This window comes from Leptonychotes weddellii, chromosome 8, assembly GCF_054177405.1.
Source record: "Leptonychotes weddellii isolate Sample4059 chromosome 8, ASM5417740v2, whole genome shotgun sequence".
Taxonomy (NCBI): domain Eukaryota; kingdom Metazoa; phylum Chordata; class Mammalia; order Carnivora; family Phocidae; genus Leptonychotes; species Leptonychotes weddellii.
In genome coordinates, this window is record NC_138376.1 from 127,809,706 (window position 1) to 127,826,945 (window position 17,240).

A 17,240-nucleotide genomic window follows, 5' to 3' on the forward strand; every position below is an offset into this window, starting at 1 on the left:
AGGAGAGAAGCCTCAGACGAAACCAAACCCACTGACACCTTGGACTTCCAGTTGCCAGAACTGTGACAAAGTAACTTTCTGTTCTTTAGCACCCAGTCTGTGGGGCTGCCTGGGGCAGGTCTCACACACTAACACAGAACCAATGTGAATTTCCGGACTCTTCAGTTATGCAGCGGAGAGTAAGACAATGGATCTGTCTTTAGGAAATACAAGCTCAAGTATTTATTTAGGGGTTATGAGACATTTTGTCTAAAACCTACCCTCAAACAGGTCAGAGGAATATGACATCTATGAATCAGACAGAGAGAGAGAAGAAGGAAAGAATATCAAGGTAAAAATGGTAACGTATCAACACTGGGGAGCATGGGAATCTTTGTATTATTTTTGCAACTTTGCTTTCTGTCTGAAGTTGATTCAAAACAGAGAGTATAAAAAACTTACACTAAACTTAGTTTCATTCTAAAGTAGGTAAAATGTATGCACGGATATATTAACTGTTTTTTATTTTAAGCCACAGACATCACATTAGGATATAATAGTTTCCAATAATTTGTATTTTTTTGATAATTACTTATTAAAATTTCCTAGCATGGTTGTTTTGACCACATGCATCCTAATAATGACCTATAATACACTACCACAAGCCAAATTAATTTTCAACATTTATTATAGATGTTTTAGATTATCCTAATTAATAAAATACATTACAGGAGATCAAACTTTTGTGGGGTAATAGAAATACACATTCAGAGAGAGAAAAGAATGATACTGTAATTTCCAATCATAAGAGCCTGTTGGTGTATTCTTAAATGGACTAAACTGGCTTCAAGTAGATCCCATCGGATACACTTAAAAATCGATGAAAATCAACATTCAGGATATATTAGAATTTACATTCTCTGCAACTTTTAAACTAAACAAATGTAAGCTGTCAATATTTTTATTTATGAGAGAGAAATACAGCTACAGAAAATGTCTGAAGCAGAAAGTATCTGACAACTGCACTAATGTATTTCTGATGAACTGAGTAACAAGAAAGGTCCCCATGAGCGGGCACGTGGTGACGCAGCGGGAAGAGGGGGGTCTTCTCATGGGGCAGCACCAACCGAACTGCAAACCGTTATCCCTAGTCACCAGTGCATTACTTTTTGCCATTTTTGTTCCTAATCATCTCTCAGCTGTTTCCACTAGCTATGTGGTTGCTCTTATGGAACTTAAGGTTCTATTTCCAAAAAGGCCATTTTTCTACATTAGGAAGTGTTAACTCCCATTTATGTTGGTTTAGCTTTGAAAAAAAAGTGAGTAAAATTTTCCCTGACTTCAGAATACCAGTAATATCACTAAAGGATTCCTAGAGTTGATAGAATCCTAGATGTTTTACCAACTATCTTAAAGTGAGACTTCCTAAGACCAATGGAACTGCACGGATTATGCAGTAACCAGGGCAGCCGTGCCGTGAGGGTCCAGTGAGCAGACAGCCAGAGCGCGTCCTGGGCGGCGTTCACACGGGACGCATCACTCTCTTTCGTACAAGACTCTCAAATGCACCATATGACAAACAATGACAGTGGAGGTCACATTTTCCTTACTCATTTCAGTAGATACCATGAGACAGAAACCTTCTGTTCAAACATTTTACCTTTAAATTAACCTCATTTTTCTTTTTAACAAATTCACACCTTGAAACAAAAGCTAAACTATTAGAAGATTTTCCCCCCCCAAGCATTTGAAGACATTTCCTAAAATATGTACAACCAGGAATCACTGTTTCTGGCGTATGAAGGAAATACTGAAAAAACAAAATAAAACAACAGAACCCACCCTTTCAACTGCTTTATTTAACCAGTTTTAAAGCGGATACCGAGGACTAAGGAAGCAGTCACAGAAGCAGCACTCACATTGGCACAGTGTAAGGCTAAAGCACAGAAGACGGCAAACATCTTGAAGTTGTTTTCGTCCGTTTTCGAGAAGGCACTGCCGCTTATTTTGTTCACCATCTGCACCACGCCGATCACGCTTCCCCGGCTCACGATGGGCATGCACAGGATATTCCGGGTGGTGTAGCCTGTGTACAGGTCCACTTCCCTGCGGCCACGTGCAGGAACACAGCAGCAACACACAAACACACAGGAGAAAACGATCTCTAGCTTCTATCATAAATCTCAACTGAGTTTTGCAATTTACACGCTTCTATTACAAATACTTGTAAGGGAACTGTTGAGCTTCTGAATTCAAGGACAATGTGACATGTGAAAGGGTTTCATTAAAATCTCGTCAAAAATATTCTAACCAATCTGTTCTTTTATTTGCAAGAGAGTTTTTCAGAACAGTCTCTTGGAGGCTTTTAGCTTATCATTCGGTTTTATGTATCCACAGCATTATTAAGTAAACAGGGGCAAACTGAATGCAGAGGAAAAATATGATAAATTTGGTGAAGTAACATGTTCCTTTGAACTTGGTCATATGTTCTGAGATATGTAACTTGCAAATAAACAAACTTAAATAGGAATTATCACCTTGAGAATTTAGAGCAGGGGTCAGCACACGATAGCCTCTGGGCCAAACTAGCCCTCTCCTGTCTCGTAAACAGTTTTAATGGAAGACAAGGGCACCATTCTTGAATGGATTGTCGCCACCCTACAACACAGCTGAGGACTCGTGACAGAGACGTTACGGCCCCAAATACTTACTATCTGATCCTTAAAAGAAAATTCTGCTGACTCCTGATTTAGAGAAAATGTTTTTTGCAAACAGGACTCCGTTCCATAGACACAATCATGTACCTAAAGGCAGTTAGTGAGATGGTGGTCATTTGTGCCTGGCTTCTTGAACTGTTTTGAGATTCATCTATCCTGTAGCAGGTATCAGTGGTTCAGCCCTTTTCACTGTGGAGTGGTATTCTGGAGTATGGACAGACCACAGTTTATTTATCCATTCACCAGTTAACGGCTATTATTGTTTTGTTAACAGCCAGTTTTTTGGCAATTGTGAATAATGCTGTTTTGAAGATCTGCATACAAATTTTTGTGTGGACAGATGTTGTTTTTTTTTAATACAGGAGTGGGGCTGATTGAGTACAGTAAGTATATGCTTAACTTTAAAAGAAACTGCACACCCTTTTTCCAAAGTGGTTGTACCGTTACACACTCCCATCGGCAAAGTATGTGATTCCAAGTTTCTCCACATCCTTGCCAACACTTGCTAATGCCACTTTTTATTTTTTTTAAAGATTTATTTATCTATTTGGTGTGTGGGGGGGAGTGGCAGAGAGAGAGGGAGAGAGAGAATCCCAAGCAGACTCCACACTCAGTGAGGAGCCTGACGTGGGGCTTGATCCCATGACCCTGAGCCCACCCAGGTACCCTGCTAATGCCACTTTTTAAAAACTGTATCCATTCAAATTGTTGTGTAGTGAGATCTCATTGTCAAATTTCTGTTTCCCCCACATCAAACATCTGTTCATGTGTTTAACGGCCATTCATGTATCTTCTTCTGTGAATTGTCTATTAAAATTTTGGGTCCTATTTATTAAATTAGGTTATCTTATTATGTTGGAAGAGTTGTTTATATCCTCTGAATGTGAGTATTTTGTCAGATACATGTTTTGCAAATATTTTCTCACAATCTGTTGCTTGCCTTTTCATGTTCTTAAAAGTTGACCCATAAAATTTTTATATAACAGTTTTAAATAAGGATATATAAATATTTTCAATATTTAAGCACTAAAATAACAAGTTTGGTTTTTGGGAAAAAACCCTGAGATTTTCTCCATACTCCTGATTTACTGATAAGACGTATCAACTGGGATATAACTGTGTTTACATACATGTTGCACATATTTGACACTAATCAAATTTCTGAAAAAACTTATCGTTAATGCTATTCAATTCCTCTTAAAGTAAACCAAATGTATGAATTAACAGAACACTACTGTCAAAATATCTGAACTATTACTCCCAGTCACAGCATCAATCTTGAGACTTTCAATTTCTAGAGATTTATTTAAATCAGATTATATAATTTGGTTCCTAGTTCTCCAAAGAAACTCAAAACAAAACAAAAAATCTTTATAAGCCATCTAATATCCAACTTTAATAATATCCAGTAAAAACAGGGCGCCTGGGTGGCTCAGATGGTTAAGCGTCTGCCTTCGGCTCAGGTCATGATCTCAGGGTCCTGGGATCGAGTCCCGCATCGGGTTCCCTGCTCAGTGCAGAGACTGCTTCTCCCTCTCCCTCTGCCACTCCCTCTGTTTGTGCTCTTCTGTCTATCTCTCTGTCAAATAAATAAATAAAATCTTTAAAAAAAAAAAATCCAGTAAAAACAGCAACTTACGGAGTTCCCACTTTGTATCAGGGAAAGTTGTCAGATCTCTTACGAGTATTTTCTCTAATCTTACCAAAACAAAAACAAACAAAACAAAAAGCACCCTATAAAACAGGCAATACTATACCATTTTAAAGATGAGGAGACCAGAAGCTCAGCGAGATTAAATAACTCACTCCAGGTCACTCTAGAACTAATAAGTGACGGAACTGAATTCACAAGGAGGTACTTTCATCAGTAGGTGTTACTGCCTTGTAGGGTACGGTCTGATGGAGAACACGCCCAGGACAGAATGATTAACACCATAATGAGAACAAAAGCAGCCTTGCAAACTTTAACTCTTCCTGTATAGATGCTTTTATAACATTTTAATGTCCTATAAGCTGGATATCATTAATGGTTTAGAGTCTATCATTTTACAAGTATCTGGAAACACTGGGTACTGGTAACAGAGTTGGTTCAAATAAAGTGTAGCACAGAGCCCAGGACGAAGGCGCTCACCGCACTGGCATGTGGGTGGGGAGCCGGGGGCTCCAGCACAGAGGCTCCAGCCAGATGGGACATGAGGGAGAGACTGACAGGGGTCTAAATGGTTTCTTACCTGTTAAAGCGTGGGTCTGCATAGGCATCTGGAATGTTCAGGACTTCCCCTGTTCTTGCTACCTGACCAGCAATTCCTTTCTCGATGGAAAATCTGTAGACATAAAAGAGAGGGACATGCCAATTAAAACACAGATGTTATAAAATAACTTGAAACATTTCATTACCACTAAGTATTAAAGAAAAGAGCATTGTTTTGTTTTAAATACTTGCATTAATTTTACATTTACATATTCGAAATCCTATTACTATATAACATGTAAAGGTAAAGCAGAGAAACACTGCACGGTAATCACTAGAGAAGCTTGGTTTAAGATATAATCCACAATATATTAAGCTATACTGGATTACAAATTGAAATTGTGAAATTAACTAGCACTCTCCTCTACTGACCAATAATAATCCTTTATATTTGCAAAGTACCTTATAATTTACAAGATGCTTCAACATAAATTCTTTAATTTTCTTCCTTCCTTCCTTCCTTCCCTCCTTCCTTCCTTCCCTCCCTCCTTCCTTCCTTCCTTCCTTCCTTCTTTCCTTCCTTCCTTCCTTCCCCCCTTCCTTCCCCCCTTCCTTTCTCCTTGCCCAACATGGGGCTTGAACTCACAACCCTGAGATCAAGAGTCCCATGCTCTAACGACTAACCCAGACAGGCTCCCCTCAACATAAATTTTCTTAATTAATTCTCACTGTGGTGGGAACAGAAGCCCATAAGGGTTCAGTAACCTACCGACATTCCTAAAAAGTTAGTGGCACAATAAAAACAAGGAAGCAGGTCTACACTAGTGTATTTTCCACCACACACATAACCAAACTTACAGGGTATATTTGATTTGAGATACTAGGAAGGACTGGGACTTTAAGGCTTTTGCAACACAAGTACTATATAAAAATAACACAATTCACAACTTCTAGTATCTTTGCTTCTCTAACTTGTAAAATTTAAAACCAGTCAAAATACAAGCATTATTTGATTATACTTACTTATGTTTTGGTATCTAATATCAGCACTTCCTTTTATAAATATATTCTCATTTTGTAAACAGTTTGCTCATTATAATATCATCATAGTACATGCACTCATCACAAAATTTTAAGAAAGAGGTCTACAGTCCACAATATCTACAGATTTCAATAGCTTGAAAATAATTTCCGTAATATTACATTTTCAACATTATAGGAAGTAACTATTATTGAAGTAAAGCTCAACCTTAAGGGAAAAACCAAAAGATAGTTGACACAAAAGAGAATTAACTTTCTTAAAAGGCCAAAAAGTGAACCCAACATTGCATAAAAAGCAAGCTTGTTTCATCCTGGTTTTCTTGTGCTTTGAACAACATGAACAGAACAAATTAGACTGCTGTAAGCAAAGAGTATCAGAATCCATTTCATGATTTATGCTTGATTTTCTGGGTTTGCTGTCTCTGGTCAGGATATAATTAAGAGGCAGGCCCTCACATAAATAGCTGACATCACTGGTCAATTGAGGAAGCTGCAGCCAACCACATTCCCCTCACTGTTTCTCCCACTGTTGTGCTTGTCAACACAAACTTCAAGTTATTGTCTCCAAAATGAGATCAATACCAGCACTGGTAAGAAACACTTGAACTTTCAGCAAGAGAAATTACTTTACCTAAATGACTATATCCAGACTGATTTACCGAGGTCTAAAAAACAAACCAAAAATAAAACAAGTAAAAATAAAAAATCTAAATAGTGCTTCTGATTCGGAGTTCTGTGAGTGTGGGATATAGGATCCATCACCCTAGGGCTCCGTGGCAGGCAGAATGGGGAGTGCTACATGGCAGGCAGTGGTGAGGCCTGGCTCGGGGCCTCACTCCTGTTTCTTGCACATCTGCTTATCTCTTGTATGTGACAGGCCACTGAAGAGCAATTCGTAATTAATAAGGAACAGTGTTTTACTATAATGTTGTAACTACCAAAGGACTTCATATTATTATGTGTAAAAATAGTTAAACAAGATACATAAGCAAAAGGGATGCAAATGTCTAAAAAAAAAGTCAATTTTTGAATGTTAAGCTTGATTCTTAAGTTTGGTGACAGTGCTCCTTGTAGATGTTCAGACTGCGGTATGACTGAGCGAGCAAGCCTCTACCAGTCAAACTCCACTCTGTTCTTTTAAGTGACAGGAGCTGCCATTTGAAGAACAAAGAAGGCTTTAGTTTCTAGTTGCAACAGAAGTGTGCTATGTGACTGATTAAACCAACTGGGCAGTTACAGAATAATGTGCCTAAGTCATTACATACACCAGCTCAACGTCCACTGCGGTCTTCCCGTAGTACGGGAAGGGGCAGGGGCAGTAGTTTTTAGGCATGCCCCGCTCCTGGGCAGAGGACAGCCTGCAGACTCCCGGCGGGCTATACCTTTACCTACCTGGGGCACTAGTAAGGTTTCCCGACATGATTTCCAAAAGGACCGCCTCCGGAAGACTGCATTTCCAGGAGGGACGCCAAAGCCTCCCAGGCGCGCTTTCCCCGGCACTGCAATGTCATTCCCAGAAGTACTACCTTCAGGAGGCGGGTCCTGGTGGGAATGATATCACAGTATGACAAAGACTGTCAGCACACCTGCGAATAGGCACAGGAGAGTGGGTAACAGGACATCTGCACAGCGGCAGTCACAGCGATGGACATTCTACTTCCAGCTGTACCTTATTTCTTTGGTCTTCTTGAAGATGGGTTTTCCTTCCTTTTCCTCTCCAATATCAAAAAGGTCTGAATATAACTCCTTGTTCTTATGGTCTACCTGGAAAAGTGCACAACGATCGGCATTCACCAGATTTTTTGCATATATCTAAAGACAAACAATAAAACGAGAGTAAGCCAATGAGAAATTCAGAGTTTAAAGGCAAACTTTACCAGAAATAAATATAAATTTCAGCTGATCTATACTCTGCGTGGAAAACTGGCACCGTAACTCAACAAACAGAGGTATACGAATACAAACACTGCACGTCCCTGTTAACACGCTGACGTTGGCAGACACCGCTGCTCTGCGCAGGTGCCCCGGGCTGGGTGCTGAAACACTGCAGGACCATCCTGGGGGCCGGAGAGCAGCTGCTGGCCTCCCTCCCTCCGAGCCCTGCTGCACCCCGGCCTCGCTTCCAGGACCTCCAGGCCTCTACCCTCACGCCCGGTACCAGCCCTGTCAGCTCTAAGGCCGGAGTGCATTCTGACTGGCAGGCATTTGAGATACAGCAGTCGTGAAAAAATATGAAATACAACTTCTAACGAGGTTCATATTTACATTTGTTGCATTTTACTTGCTGCGTTAATAATAACGTGCAACAATTATCGAGTGTCTACTGTGTGTGCCAACTCTCACACCTTTATGCGTCTTCCTTCACTTAATCCCCACAATCACAATATTAAGTCAGGGAATATTTTTATCTCCACTGTACATGTTAGGATAATTGAGGCACAGAGGTAACTAGACTTGTCCACTATCACATGGCTAGTAAATGGCAGATAGGGTATTTGAACTCATACTAGTCGTTTTCATGGCCCATGCTCTTAAAACAAGTATGCCTTTTCATTTCTAATTGGAAAACTGTGTATTCATTTGTCATTCACTTGTTCATCAATTTCCTTCCACAATTATTTCTTTAACGCCTAAAATATCCCACTGTCCTTTGTGGGTTGAGACCACAGTTACGGTTCAATTAGCATATTTACCTGGATTAAGAATTCTGGCAACTTCAACCCTCCAGATTTTAGACATGAAATTATTCTCCAGAGAAAAGAGCTGATTCTCAGAGAAAAACAGCCATCACAGTCTATGCAAGAGGGACATGGGCCACCTTGTGGCCAGAGGAAAATATAAAATCTCATGTAAAACTACAGATTTAATGAAAAGAAATCAGCACAGTTTAGGTACCCTGGTTCATCCTCATAGTTTATACTTGTCTTTATAAACTGTACTCACTCACTCAAAAAATACTGGCTATGCCGGGGACTGAGTACATTGGGTATTATCAGTACGATAACTGACAATTTGTCTCTTTCCATTATCCCGTGAATTCTGTGACACAAGAAACTGCTTCTTTTTCTCCCCATAATATTCCAAAAACCCAGCACAACACCTAGAGTAGAGGTCAGCTAACTAAAATCCATCTGCCAAATCTAGTCCATTGTCTGTTTTTATAAATAAAGTTTTATTGGGAAAGAACTATGTTCATTCCTTTATGTATCGTTTAAGGATGCTACAATGGCAGAGTTGAGTGACTGCAATAGAGTACGGTCCATGAAGCATAAAACTTTACTATTCGACCCTTAACAAAAAACATCTGCCAACCCTTTAGAACATATAAGATCTCCATAACCTAAGAACCCTCAATAAATATTTGAGGAAGGATGAATGACATAAAGTTAGGGAGACAGTAATGGCAAACAGAAGAATCACCCATCTATTCTGCAAACTCATGGGATCTTGAATTATTAAATAATAATAATGATCCTACACTATTAGAGATTACATTATGAAGCGGAATTTGCATCCCTATTGCCTAGGTCATGTTAATTGCTTAACACTTTGGCACATATTTATATTAATATTTATAAACATCTGAATGGAATGGACAATTTTCTAGAAAACGGAAATGTATTGAGAAGGAGTTGAAAAATCTGAAGACAACTGTACAACTGTCAAAGAATTATCCCCATAAAAGGTCTCAGGCTCAAATGATTTCAAATATGAATTATTTAAGAATCTTCAACAAATAAATTCGCATCCAATTTACAGTGTTCTATGTTCAGAAAGAACAAAACTTTTTCAGTTATTTTTAGAACCCTTGCTAAACTACTGATACTGAAAATTGACAAAGATACTATAAAAAAAGAAAATCACAAACCAATTTATCTTGGAAACAGAAGAAAACTCATAAATAAAAATTTTTAGCAAATCAAACTTAGGAATAAATTAACATATTACAATATTTAAAAATTATACTTTATTCAGAACTGTTCAGCATCATAAACTCTATTATTTCATAATACAATAAAACAAAGGAAAACAAATCACACAATTACCTTTATGGTTGTCAAAAATGCATGTGATGCAATTCAGCAATCATTCATGATAAAAACTTTAGTAAAATGGAATAGAAGGATATATGTACGTGTGTATATATACCCATATTGAAGCCCCTACAATGTCTGGCTTTGAACACCAACAGGGCTTATACCCAGTAGACCCAGCGGGCTCCCATGCAGACTTACTTGCCCAGAGACCAGCACAAAGCAGCAGGTGGAAAAGCTCCTAGAATGTATGTGAAGGAGATTCACTTACTAATTTTAAAGTGTCTGCCAGATGGGCAGGAGCCTTTTGGGACACAAAAGTGCTGGTGGGTGCCATTTTTTCACTCCCCTATTACCTTGACAGCGCTGGTGGGCCACACTCTGGCCCCGCGCTCTCCCGTGGCCCTGTCAAAGCTGGTGGGTGCACCCCAGCCCAGTGCTCTCCCTCAGCCTCGCTAAAGCTGGCAGGGTGTAGGAAGTCTGTTCAGGGGATGCCCCTTGATCATCTGGCTGGGGAGGCTGACGGAGGCGGGGAGCTTGCGTTCCTGGGTCCTATAGGATTGTGACCACCGGAAAGACCGTTCTCGGCAGGCTACCACCCTAGGGCACTACACAGACAGCAGACTGAAACACACCCTTAGTCTTCCTGTGAAGAAGGCCTATTTACTTGTCCTGGCACCTCAACCTGAGGAGCAGACTTAGGTTTGCCACACATCAAGAGACTACGGAGGCGCCATCTGGGAAAGCAGGGTGGGGACGCCATCTTTGTGCTCTCCCTTGGTCTTGCTACAGCTTGCCAGTTCCTCTCAGAAAGGAGCTGATATACTTGTCTGGAGCCCCGATTTTTACAGTTGTCACCAATTTTTACAGATCACCTGGTCTGGAGGCCAGCAGGGTTCACGACTGTGGTCCCACAGGACTGTATATATCTGCATACTTCAAAAGCTGGTGCCTGACACTCTTGGTTCCAATCAGCCAGAAACCAGGTGCTGACTGAAATCTTTCCCTGTGCAACACTATTAGGTCTTGACACACCCTCAACAACGGGGACCTATCAGAATAAATCAGCCTCCTCAGATAACCACAAAGGTTTGAAAGACAACCAAGCACTAGGGCAAGTTGAATGATAAGGTTCACTGCCTGCACCAGGTCACTCCTTCAAGACTGGGAGAGGCAGCTGTTTCACCTAATATATAGAAACAAACACAGAGAGTCAAGCAAAATGAAGAAAACAGAGGATATGTTCCAAACAAAGGAACAAGATAAAACCTCAGGAAGAACAACTAGTGAAATGGAGATAAGTAACTTACCTGATAGAATCCAAAGTAATGGTCATAAAGATGCTCACCGAACATGGGAGAAGGACAGATGAACACAGTTGAGAACTGACATCCTAATCAATGATAAAGAGCTGAAAGGTTTTCCTCTAAGATCAGGAATAAGACAAGGATACCCACTCTCACCACTTCTGTTCAACACAGTATTGAAAGTTCTAGCCAGAGCAGTGAGGCAAGAAAAAGAAATAAAAGGCATTCAAATTTGATAAAAAGAAGTAAAACTGACATGCTTTTACATATAAAAAGCCCTAAAATCTCCACCAATAAACTATTAGAATTAATGAACAAATTCAGTAAAAAGTTGTAGGGTACAAAATGAACATAAAAAAATCTGTTGCATTTCTTCCTTTTTTTTTTTTTTTAAAGATTTATTTAATTGGCAGGGGGGATGGGCAAAAGGGAGAGGATCTTTAAGCAGACTCCCTGCTGAGTGTGGAGACCAATGCTTCTGGGCTTGATCTCATGACCCATGAAATTATGACCTGAGCTGAAACCAAAAGTCAGATGCTTAATCTGACTGAGCCACCTAGGTGCCCCCTGTTGCATTTCTATATACCAACAACGAATTATCATAAAGATAAATTAAGAAAACAATCCCATTTACTATTACATCAAAAGAATAAAATACCTAGGAATAAATTTAATCAAGGAAGTGAAAGACCTGTACACTGAAAATTTTAAGACACTGATGAAAAAACTGAAGACACAAATAAATGGAAAGATACTCCATGCTCATGGATTAGAAGAATTAATATTGTTAAAATGTCCATATTACCCAAAGCAATCTACAGATCTGATGCAATCTCTATCAAAATTCCGATGGAATTTTTCACAAACTAGAATAAAGAATCCTAAAATTAGTATGCAACCACAAAATATCTCAAATAGGCAAAGCAATTGTGAGAAAGAACAAAGGTGGAAGTATCATGCTGCCTGATTTCAAACTTATTACAAAGCTATAGAAATCAAAACAGAATGGTTTTGGCATAAAAAGAGAAATGTAGATCAACTGAACAGAATAGAGAGTCAACACATATATGGTCAATTAATTTATGACAAAGAAGGCAAGAATATAAGTGGAGAAAGGATAGTCTCTTCAGTAAATGGTGCCAGGAAAACTAGAGAGCCATGATGGAAAAGAATGAAACTGGACTAATATTTTATAATATAAAAAAATTAACTCAAAATGGAATCCATTTAATGGAATGGAAGACCTGAAGCCATAAAACTCCAAGAACAAAACATAGGCAGTAAGCTCTTGGACACTGGTCTTGGCAATGTTTTTGTTTCTTTGTTTTTGTTTTTGGATCTGATTCCAAAAGCAAAGGCAACAAATGCAAAAATAAGTGGGACTACTCAAGCTAGACAGGCTTCTGCACAGCAAAGGAAACCATCAACAAAACGAAGAGGCAACCTACTGAATGGGAGAAAATATTTACAAATCATATCTGGTAAGGGACTAATCTCCAAAATACATAAAAAAATGCATACAACTCAATAGCAAAAAATAAACAACCCAATTAATAAATGGGCAGAGGACCTGAAAGGCATTTTTCCTAAGAAGATTTGCAGATGGCCCAGAGGTATATGAGAAGATGCTCAGCATCACTAATCATCAGGGAAATGCAAACCCAAACCACAATGAGGTATCACCTAAATCCTGTTAGAAGGGCCAGTATGAAAAAGATAAGAACTATCAAGTGCTGGAAAGGATGTGGAAAATTGGGGAACTCCTGTGCACTGTTGATGGGAATGTAAATTAGTGTAGCTACTATGGAAAACAGTAGAGAGGTTCCTAAAAACATTAAAAATAGACCTACCATATGACCCAGGAGTTCTTCTTTCAGGTATTTATCCTAAGAAAACAAACACTAACTCGAAAAGCTATACCTGCACCACCATGTTCTCTGCAACATTATTCACAATAGTCAAGATATGGAAACAACCTAAGTGTCCACCAATGGATGAACGGATAAACTGTGGTATATGTCTATACGACGGAATACTATTCAGCCATAAAAAAGAAGGAAATCTTGCCTTTTGTGACAATACAGATGGATCTGAAGGCTATTATGCTAAGTAACATAAGTCAAATACTATTTGGTCTCACTCATATCTGGCACCTAAAAGACAAAACAAACAAATAAAACAAAACAAAGTTCATGGATAGAAAGAACAGAGTGGTGGTTGCCAGTGTGGAGGGGGATGGAGGTGGACAAAATGGACGATGAGGGCGGAAGATACAGACTTCCAGTTGTGAAATGAATAGGTCATGGAGGTGTGGTGTTTAGCATGGTGACTATACTCAATGGTATTACAGCACATATTTGAAGGTGGCTGGGAGAGTGGATCTTGAAATTTCTTATCACAAGAAAAAAATCTGGGGGGGTAACTTTTTATGGTGATGTTTGGTGACTAGACTTATTATGGTGATCATTTCGTCCTGTACACAAGTGTTGAACTGTTACGTTGTACACCCGAAACTAATGTTGTTTGTCAATTACACCTCAATTAAAAAAAAAAAAACGACAACTAGGTAAGAAAATACATATTTGATAAGAGAATTCTACTGTTCAGTGATAATGTTATTATGTTGAAAAATCAACTGAAGAACAATTACAGGTAGTGAGAAAGGCTTCTGTTCAGAGATTAGTGATTCTGAACATATGTTTACATTTTCATTCTCCCCAAATATTAGGCTTTCAGTCTGAAATGGCGCTCTCACACGCTGAAAAGGAATAGAGAAATTCTAGACACCTTTTGGGAATATTTATGAGCTCCAAGAATCAGAAGGTCATTCTAAAAGCCACCCGCCTCTCCTATGCAGGCACGCGCACGCACACACAGAGGTTTACTCGTAAGTGGAAAACAATTTCCAGTAACAAGAATGGATTTAAAATTCAGTGAAAACAAGAACACTGTTGGATGGAAGCAGCGAGAGTAACAAATTTTCCTCAATGTGTACACTTCTCCTACCTAATTGTTAGGAATGTTTGTTGGAGGTCCCCAGCAGATACTGCGTAACTTTTCCTTCTATTCCTAATTTGCTGTTGAGTTTGCAGTTATTGGGTATTGAGCATTATAAAATTGTTGTATGCCATTATTAAAATGATGTAATTTTTCTTCCTTTACTCAATTAGAATAAGGAATTATATTACTTTATTACTTACTGTTGAACCACTCTTGCATTCCTGGGGTGAATGCTGTTTAGCTGTGATGTAATCTTTACTCCTGGGTTTGTTGTTACTATATATTTCTGACCTTTGCATCAATATTTTGCTCAATGGCTTTCCTTTTCTCTATCCTTGGATAACACCGGCATTAGGTCGAAAAGCCAGATGGTAGCCAGCGTTGGTGAGAATGTGGGGAAACCAGAACCTATGTGCACTGCCAGTGGGAACATAACATGGTGCAGCTGCACAGAAACAGTCTGGCCGTTCCTCGAAGAGTGAACCACAGAGCGCCTGGGTGGCTCAGTTGGTTGAGCGACTGCCTTCGGCTCAGGTCATGATCCTGGAGTCCCGGGATCGAGTCCCGCATCGGGCTCCCTGCTCGGCGAGGAGCCTGCTTCTCCCTCTAACCCTCCCCCCTCTCATGTACTCTCTCTCTCATTCTCGCTCACTCAAATAAATAAATAAATCTTTAAAAAAAAAAAAAAAGTGAACCACACACTAACATACGACCCAGCAGTTCCACTCCTAGGTACACACCCAAACCAACTGAATACAATTAAAAAAATGTATACAGATGTTCAAAGTAGCACTTTTCACATTAGCCAAAATGTGGAAACAAGCCAAATGTTCATCAGCCAACGAAAGGATAAAAAAGAGTAGTCGTTCTGGTACTTGCTACAGCCTGGGTGGACTTTGAAAACAGTGTGCTAAGTGAAAAAAAGCCAGGCACAAAAGGCCATACGTTACGTGATCTCTTTTATGTGAGATGTCTAGAATACGTAAATCCATAGAAAAAGAAAGTAGATTAGTGGTTGTTTAGGACTGTTGGGGGGGTTGGAGGGAGGGAGGAGGATGGAGGCATAAGTAAGTGATGGCTAAAATGATATGGAGTGTTGTTTTGAGGTAATGAACATGTTCTTAATTGATTGGTGATGGTTGCGCATATCTTTGAATATACTAAAAACCACTGAATTGAACACTTTAAATGGATGAAGTGTGCTGTGTAATTATATCTCAATAAAACTGTTTTTAAAAAGAAAATATTAATAATACTAGTCAACAAGTATTTCTTATACTCCTAGTCAAGCTATGTCAATCCAGATATTTATATTTTTACAGTTTTCTTAATATTTTTCACTTCTTTACAAACTCCTTAAATTTTGTCATAGCCAAACAAATGATTTTTTAATATGCAATTAAGAACTCTTTTTCATCCAAATAAAACTATCAATATAACTAATTAAATAAGGAATGGGTTTGAAAGCAATAAATAACCCCTAATGTTACTAATTCCCTTCATAAACTTTCAGTCTCTACAAGACACGGAGCATATAATACTCCATACTCAATTGCCATGATTTCGAAGAGCAAAACATCAGTGTGTATCATGAAGCCTGGAGATAAGCCTATAATAAACCCATAACTTACTGCACAGGATTACTATCTGTTGAGAAAAGACCAGGAAAATGAGACGGAGAAAGAACCCTTGTCAAAATACACAACAGGACAAGAATGGTGCCAAGCAAGCCTGACAACCTGTGGAGTGCACATACAGGTCACTTTGGCTGTAAGCCGCTTCTTTAAAGGAGTCTCGCCAGAGAACTAAAGCAGCAACACAAGAAAATATGGATAAAACTCTACTTCCTATGGCTTTCAGCTTCAAGTGCCTATTAGTCTTCCAGATAGAGAGGAATAATTGAGATTAAAACTAAACAGAATGGACCTTAAGATCAAGAAGAGTCAGTTGGGAATTCCTAAGGTCAGTCGGTAGGCAAAAGGTATTTTGGAGAGTATAAAAAGGAACTAAATGTTTTTTCAAAGTATAGCTCACCACTAAATAATGAAAAACTCAGATGTTTTTCCAAAAGTTATTCAAAATACCTCCAAAATTAATCAAAAGTGACAAATAAATCAAAGCAACACCTCCGCTCACTAAGCACCATCTTTTCATCGTACTTAAAACACTTTATACATCAAATACATGAAAATATTCTACTACGTATTAGGACATGAATCTAACAGTTAAATACAATCATTTTCAAAATAAAAAGCAGCCTACCATTATGTGTTCAAGTAGAGAGTCTATTGCGACTATGTTATCAAAATATGTCCTGAAAAAAAGGAACATAAAACTGGTAATTAATCTAAATAACAACATAGAACATATTAAACTGAATACATTTCCCATTTTCGTGTACATTTAAGCAAAAAATGTAAAGATATATGTTGATTTCTGTCCTTTTGTGGAAGCAACCAATAACATTACTTTAGAGAGAGAAATAAAACTTTATCATTAACCTTGGTATGAAGTCTCTAATTTCAGAGGATGAATTAAGTAATATTTTATTGGTAAGTACCTATTTTGAGAGAAAGTTTGTAGCATTTAACTAAAACTATGAAGGGATAAAATTGGGCTCACCATATTTAATATTTTCATGAATATCTGAAATAAAAATATTTAAATTTGCTAAATCTCATTAATACTGTTAAAATATAAATTATCACTGAAAAACTGGAAAGTTAAAATGTTAAACTGTGCTGAGAAAGCAATGTAATTCATTTGAGAAGTAATACCAGAATACAAGAAATGATAATAGCCTACTGACTTTGCACAAGTAAATTATATATATTCATTACTATAAACAGCAAGTAAATATTTTGGAGATATATGGCACCTACATTAAAATGTCAACCTGATCAACAGATGAATCAGTAAGCATGTATTTCGGGGACTGCGTTAATCTAGGATCTATTGGCAAGGTACTGCT

General features: G+C 38.5%; 1 protein-coding gene across 1 annotated transcript in view; it reads right to left on the minus strand.

Annotated features, from left to right (window-relative positions):
• The window catches only part of PDE10A (phosphodiesterase 10A), a 283,739-nt gene that overhangs the window by 55,162 nt on the left and 211,337 nt on the right, over positions 1-17,240 (minus strand). Inside the window, exons 8-11 of the mRNA XM_081829386.1 lie at positions 16,532-16,583; positions 7,598-7,740; positions 4,928-5,020; positions 1,899-2,085 (exon numbers count right to left, since the gene is read on the minus strand). Coding sequence (XP_081685512.1) covers positions 1,899-2,085; positions 4,928-5,020; positions 7,598-7,740; positions 16,532-16,583 — 475 coding nt within the window. The remainder of the gene's footprint in view (positions 1-1,898; positions 2,086-4,927; positions 5,021-7,597; positions 7,741-16,531; positions 16,584-17,240) is intronic.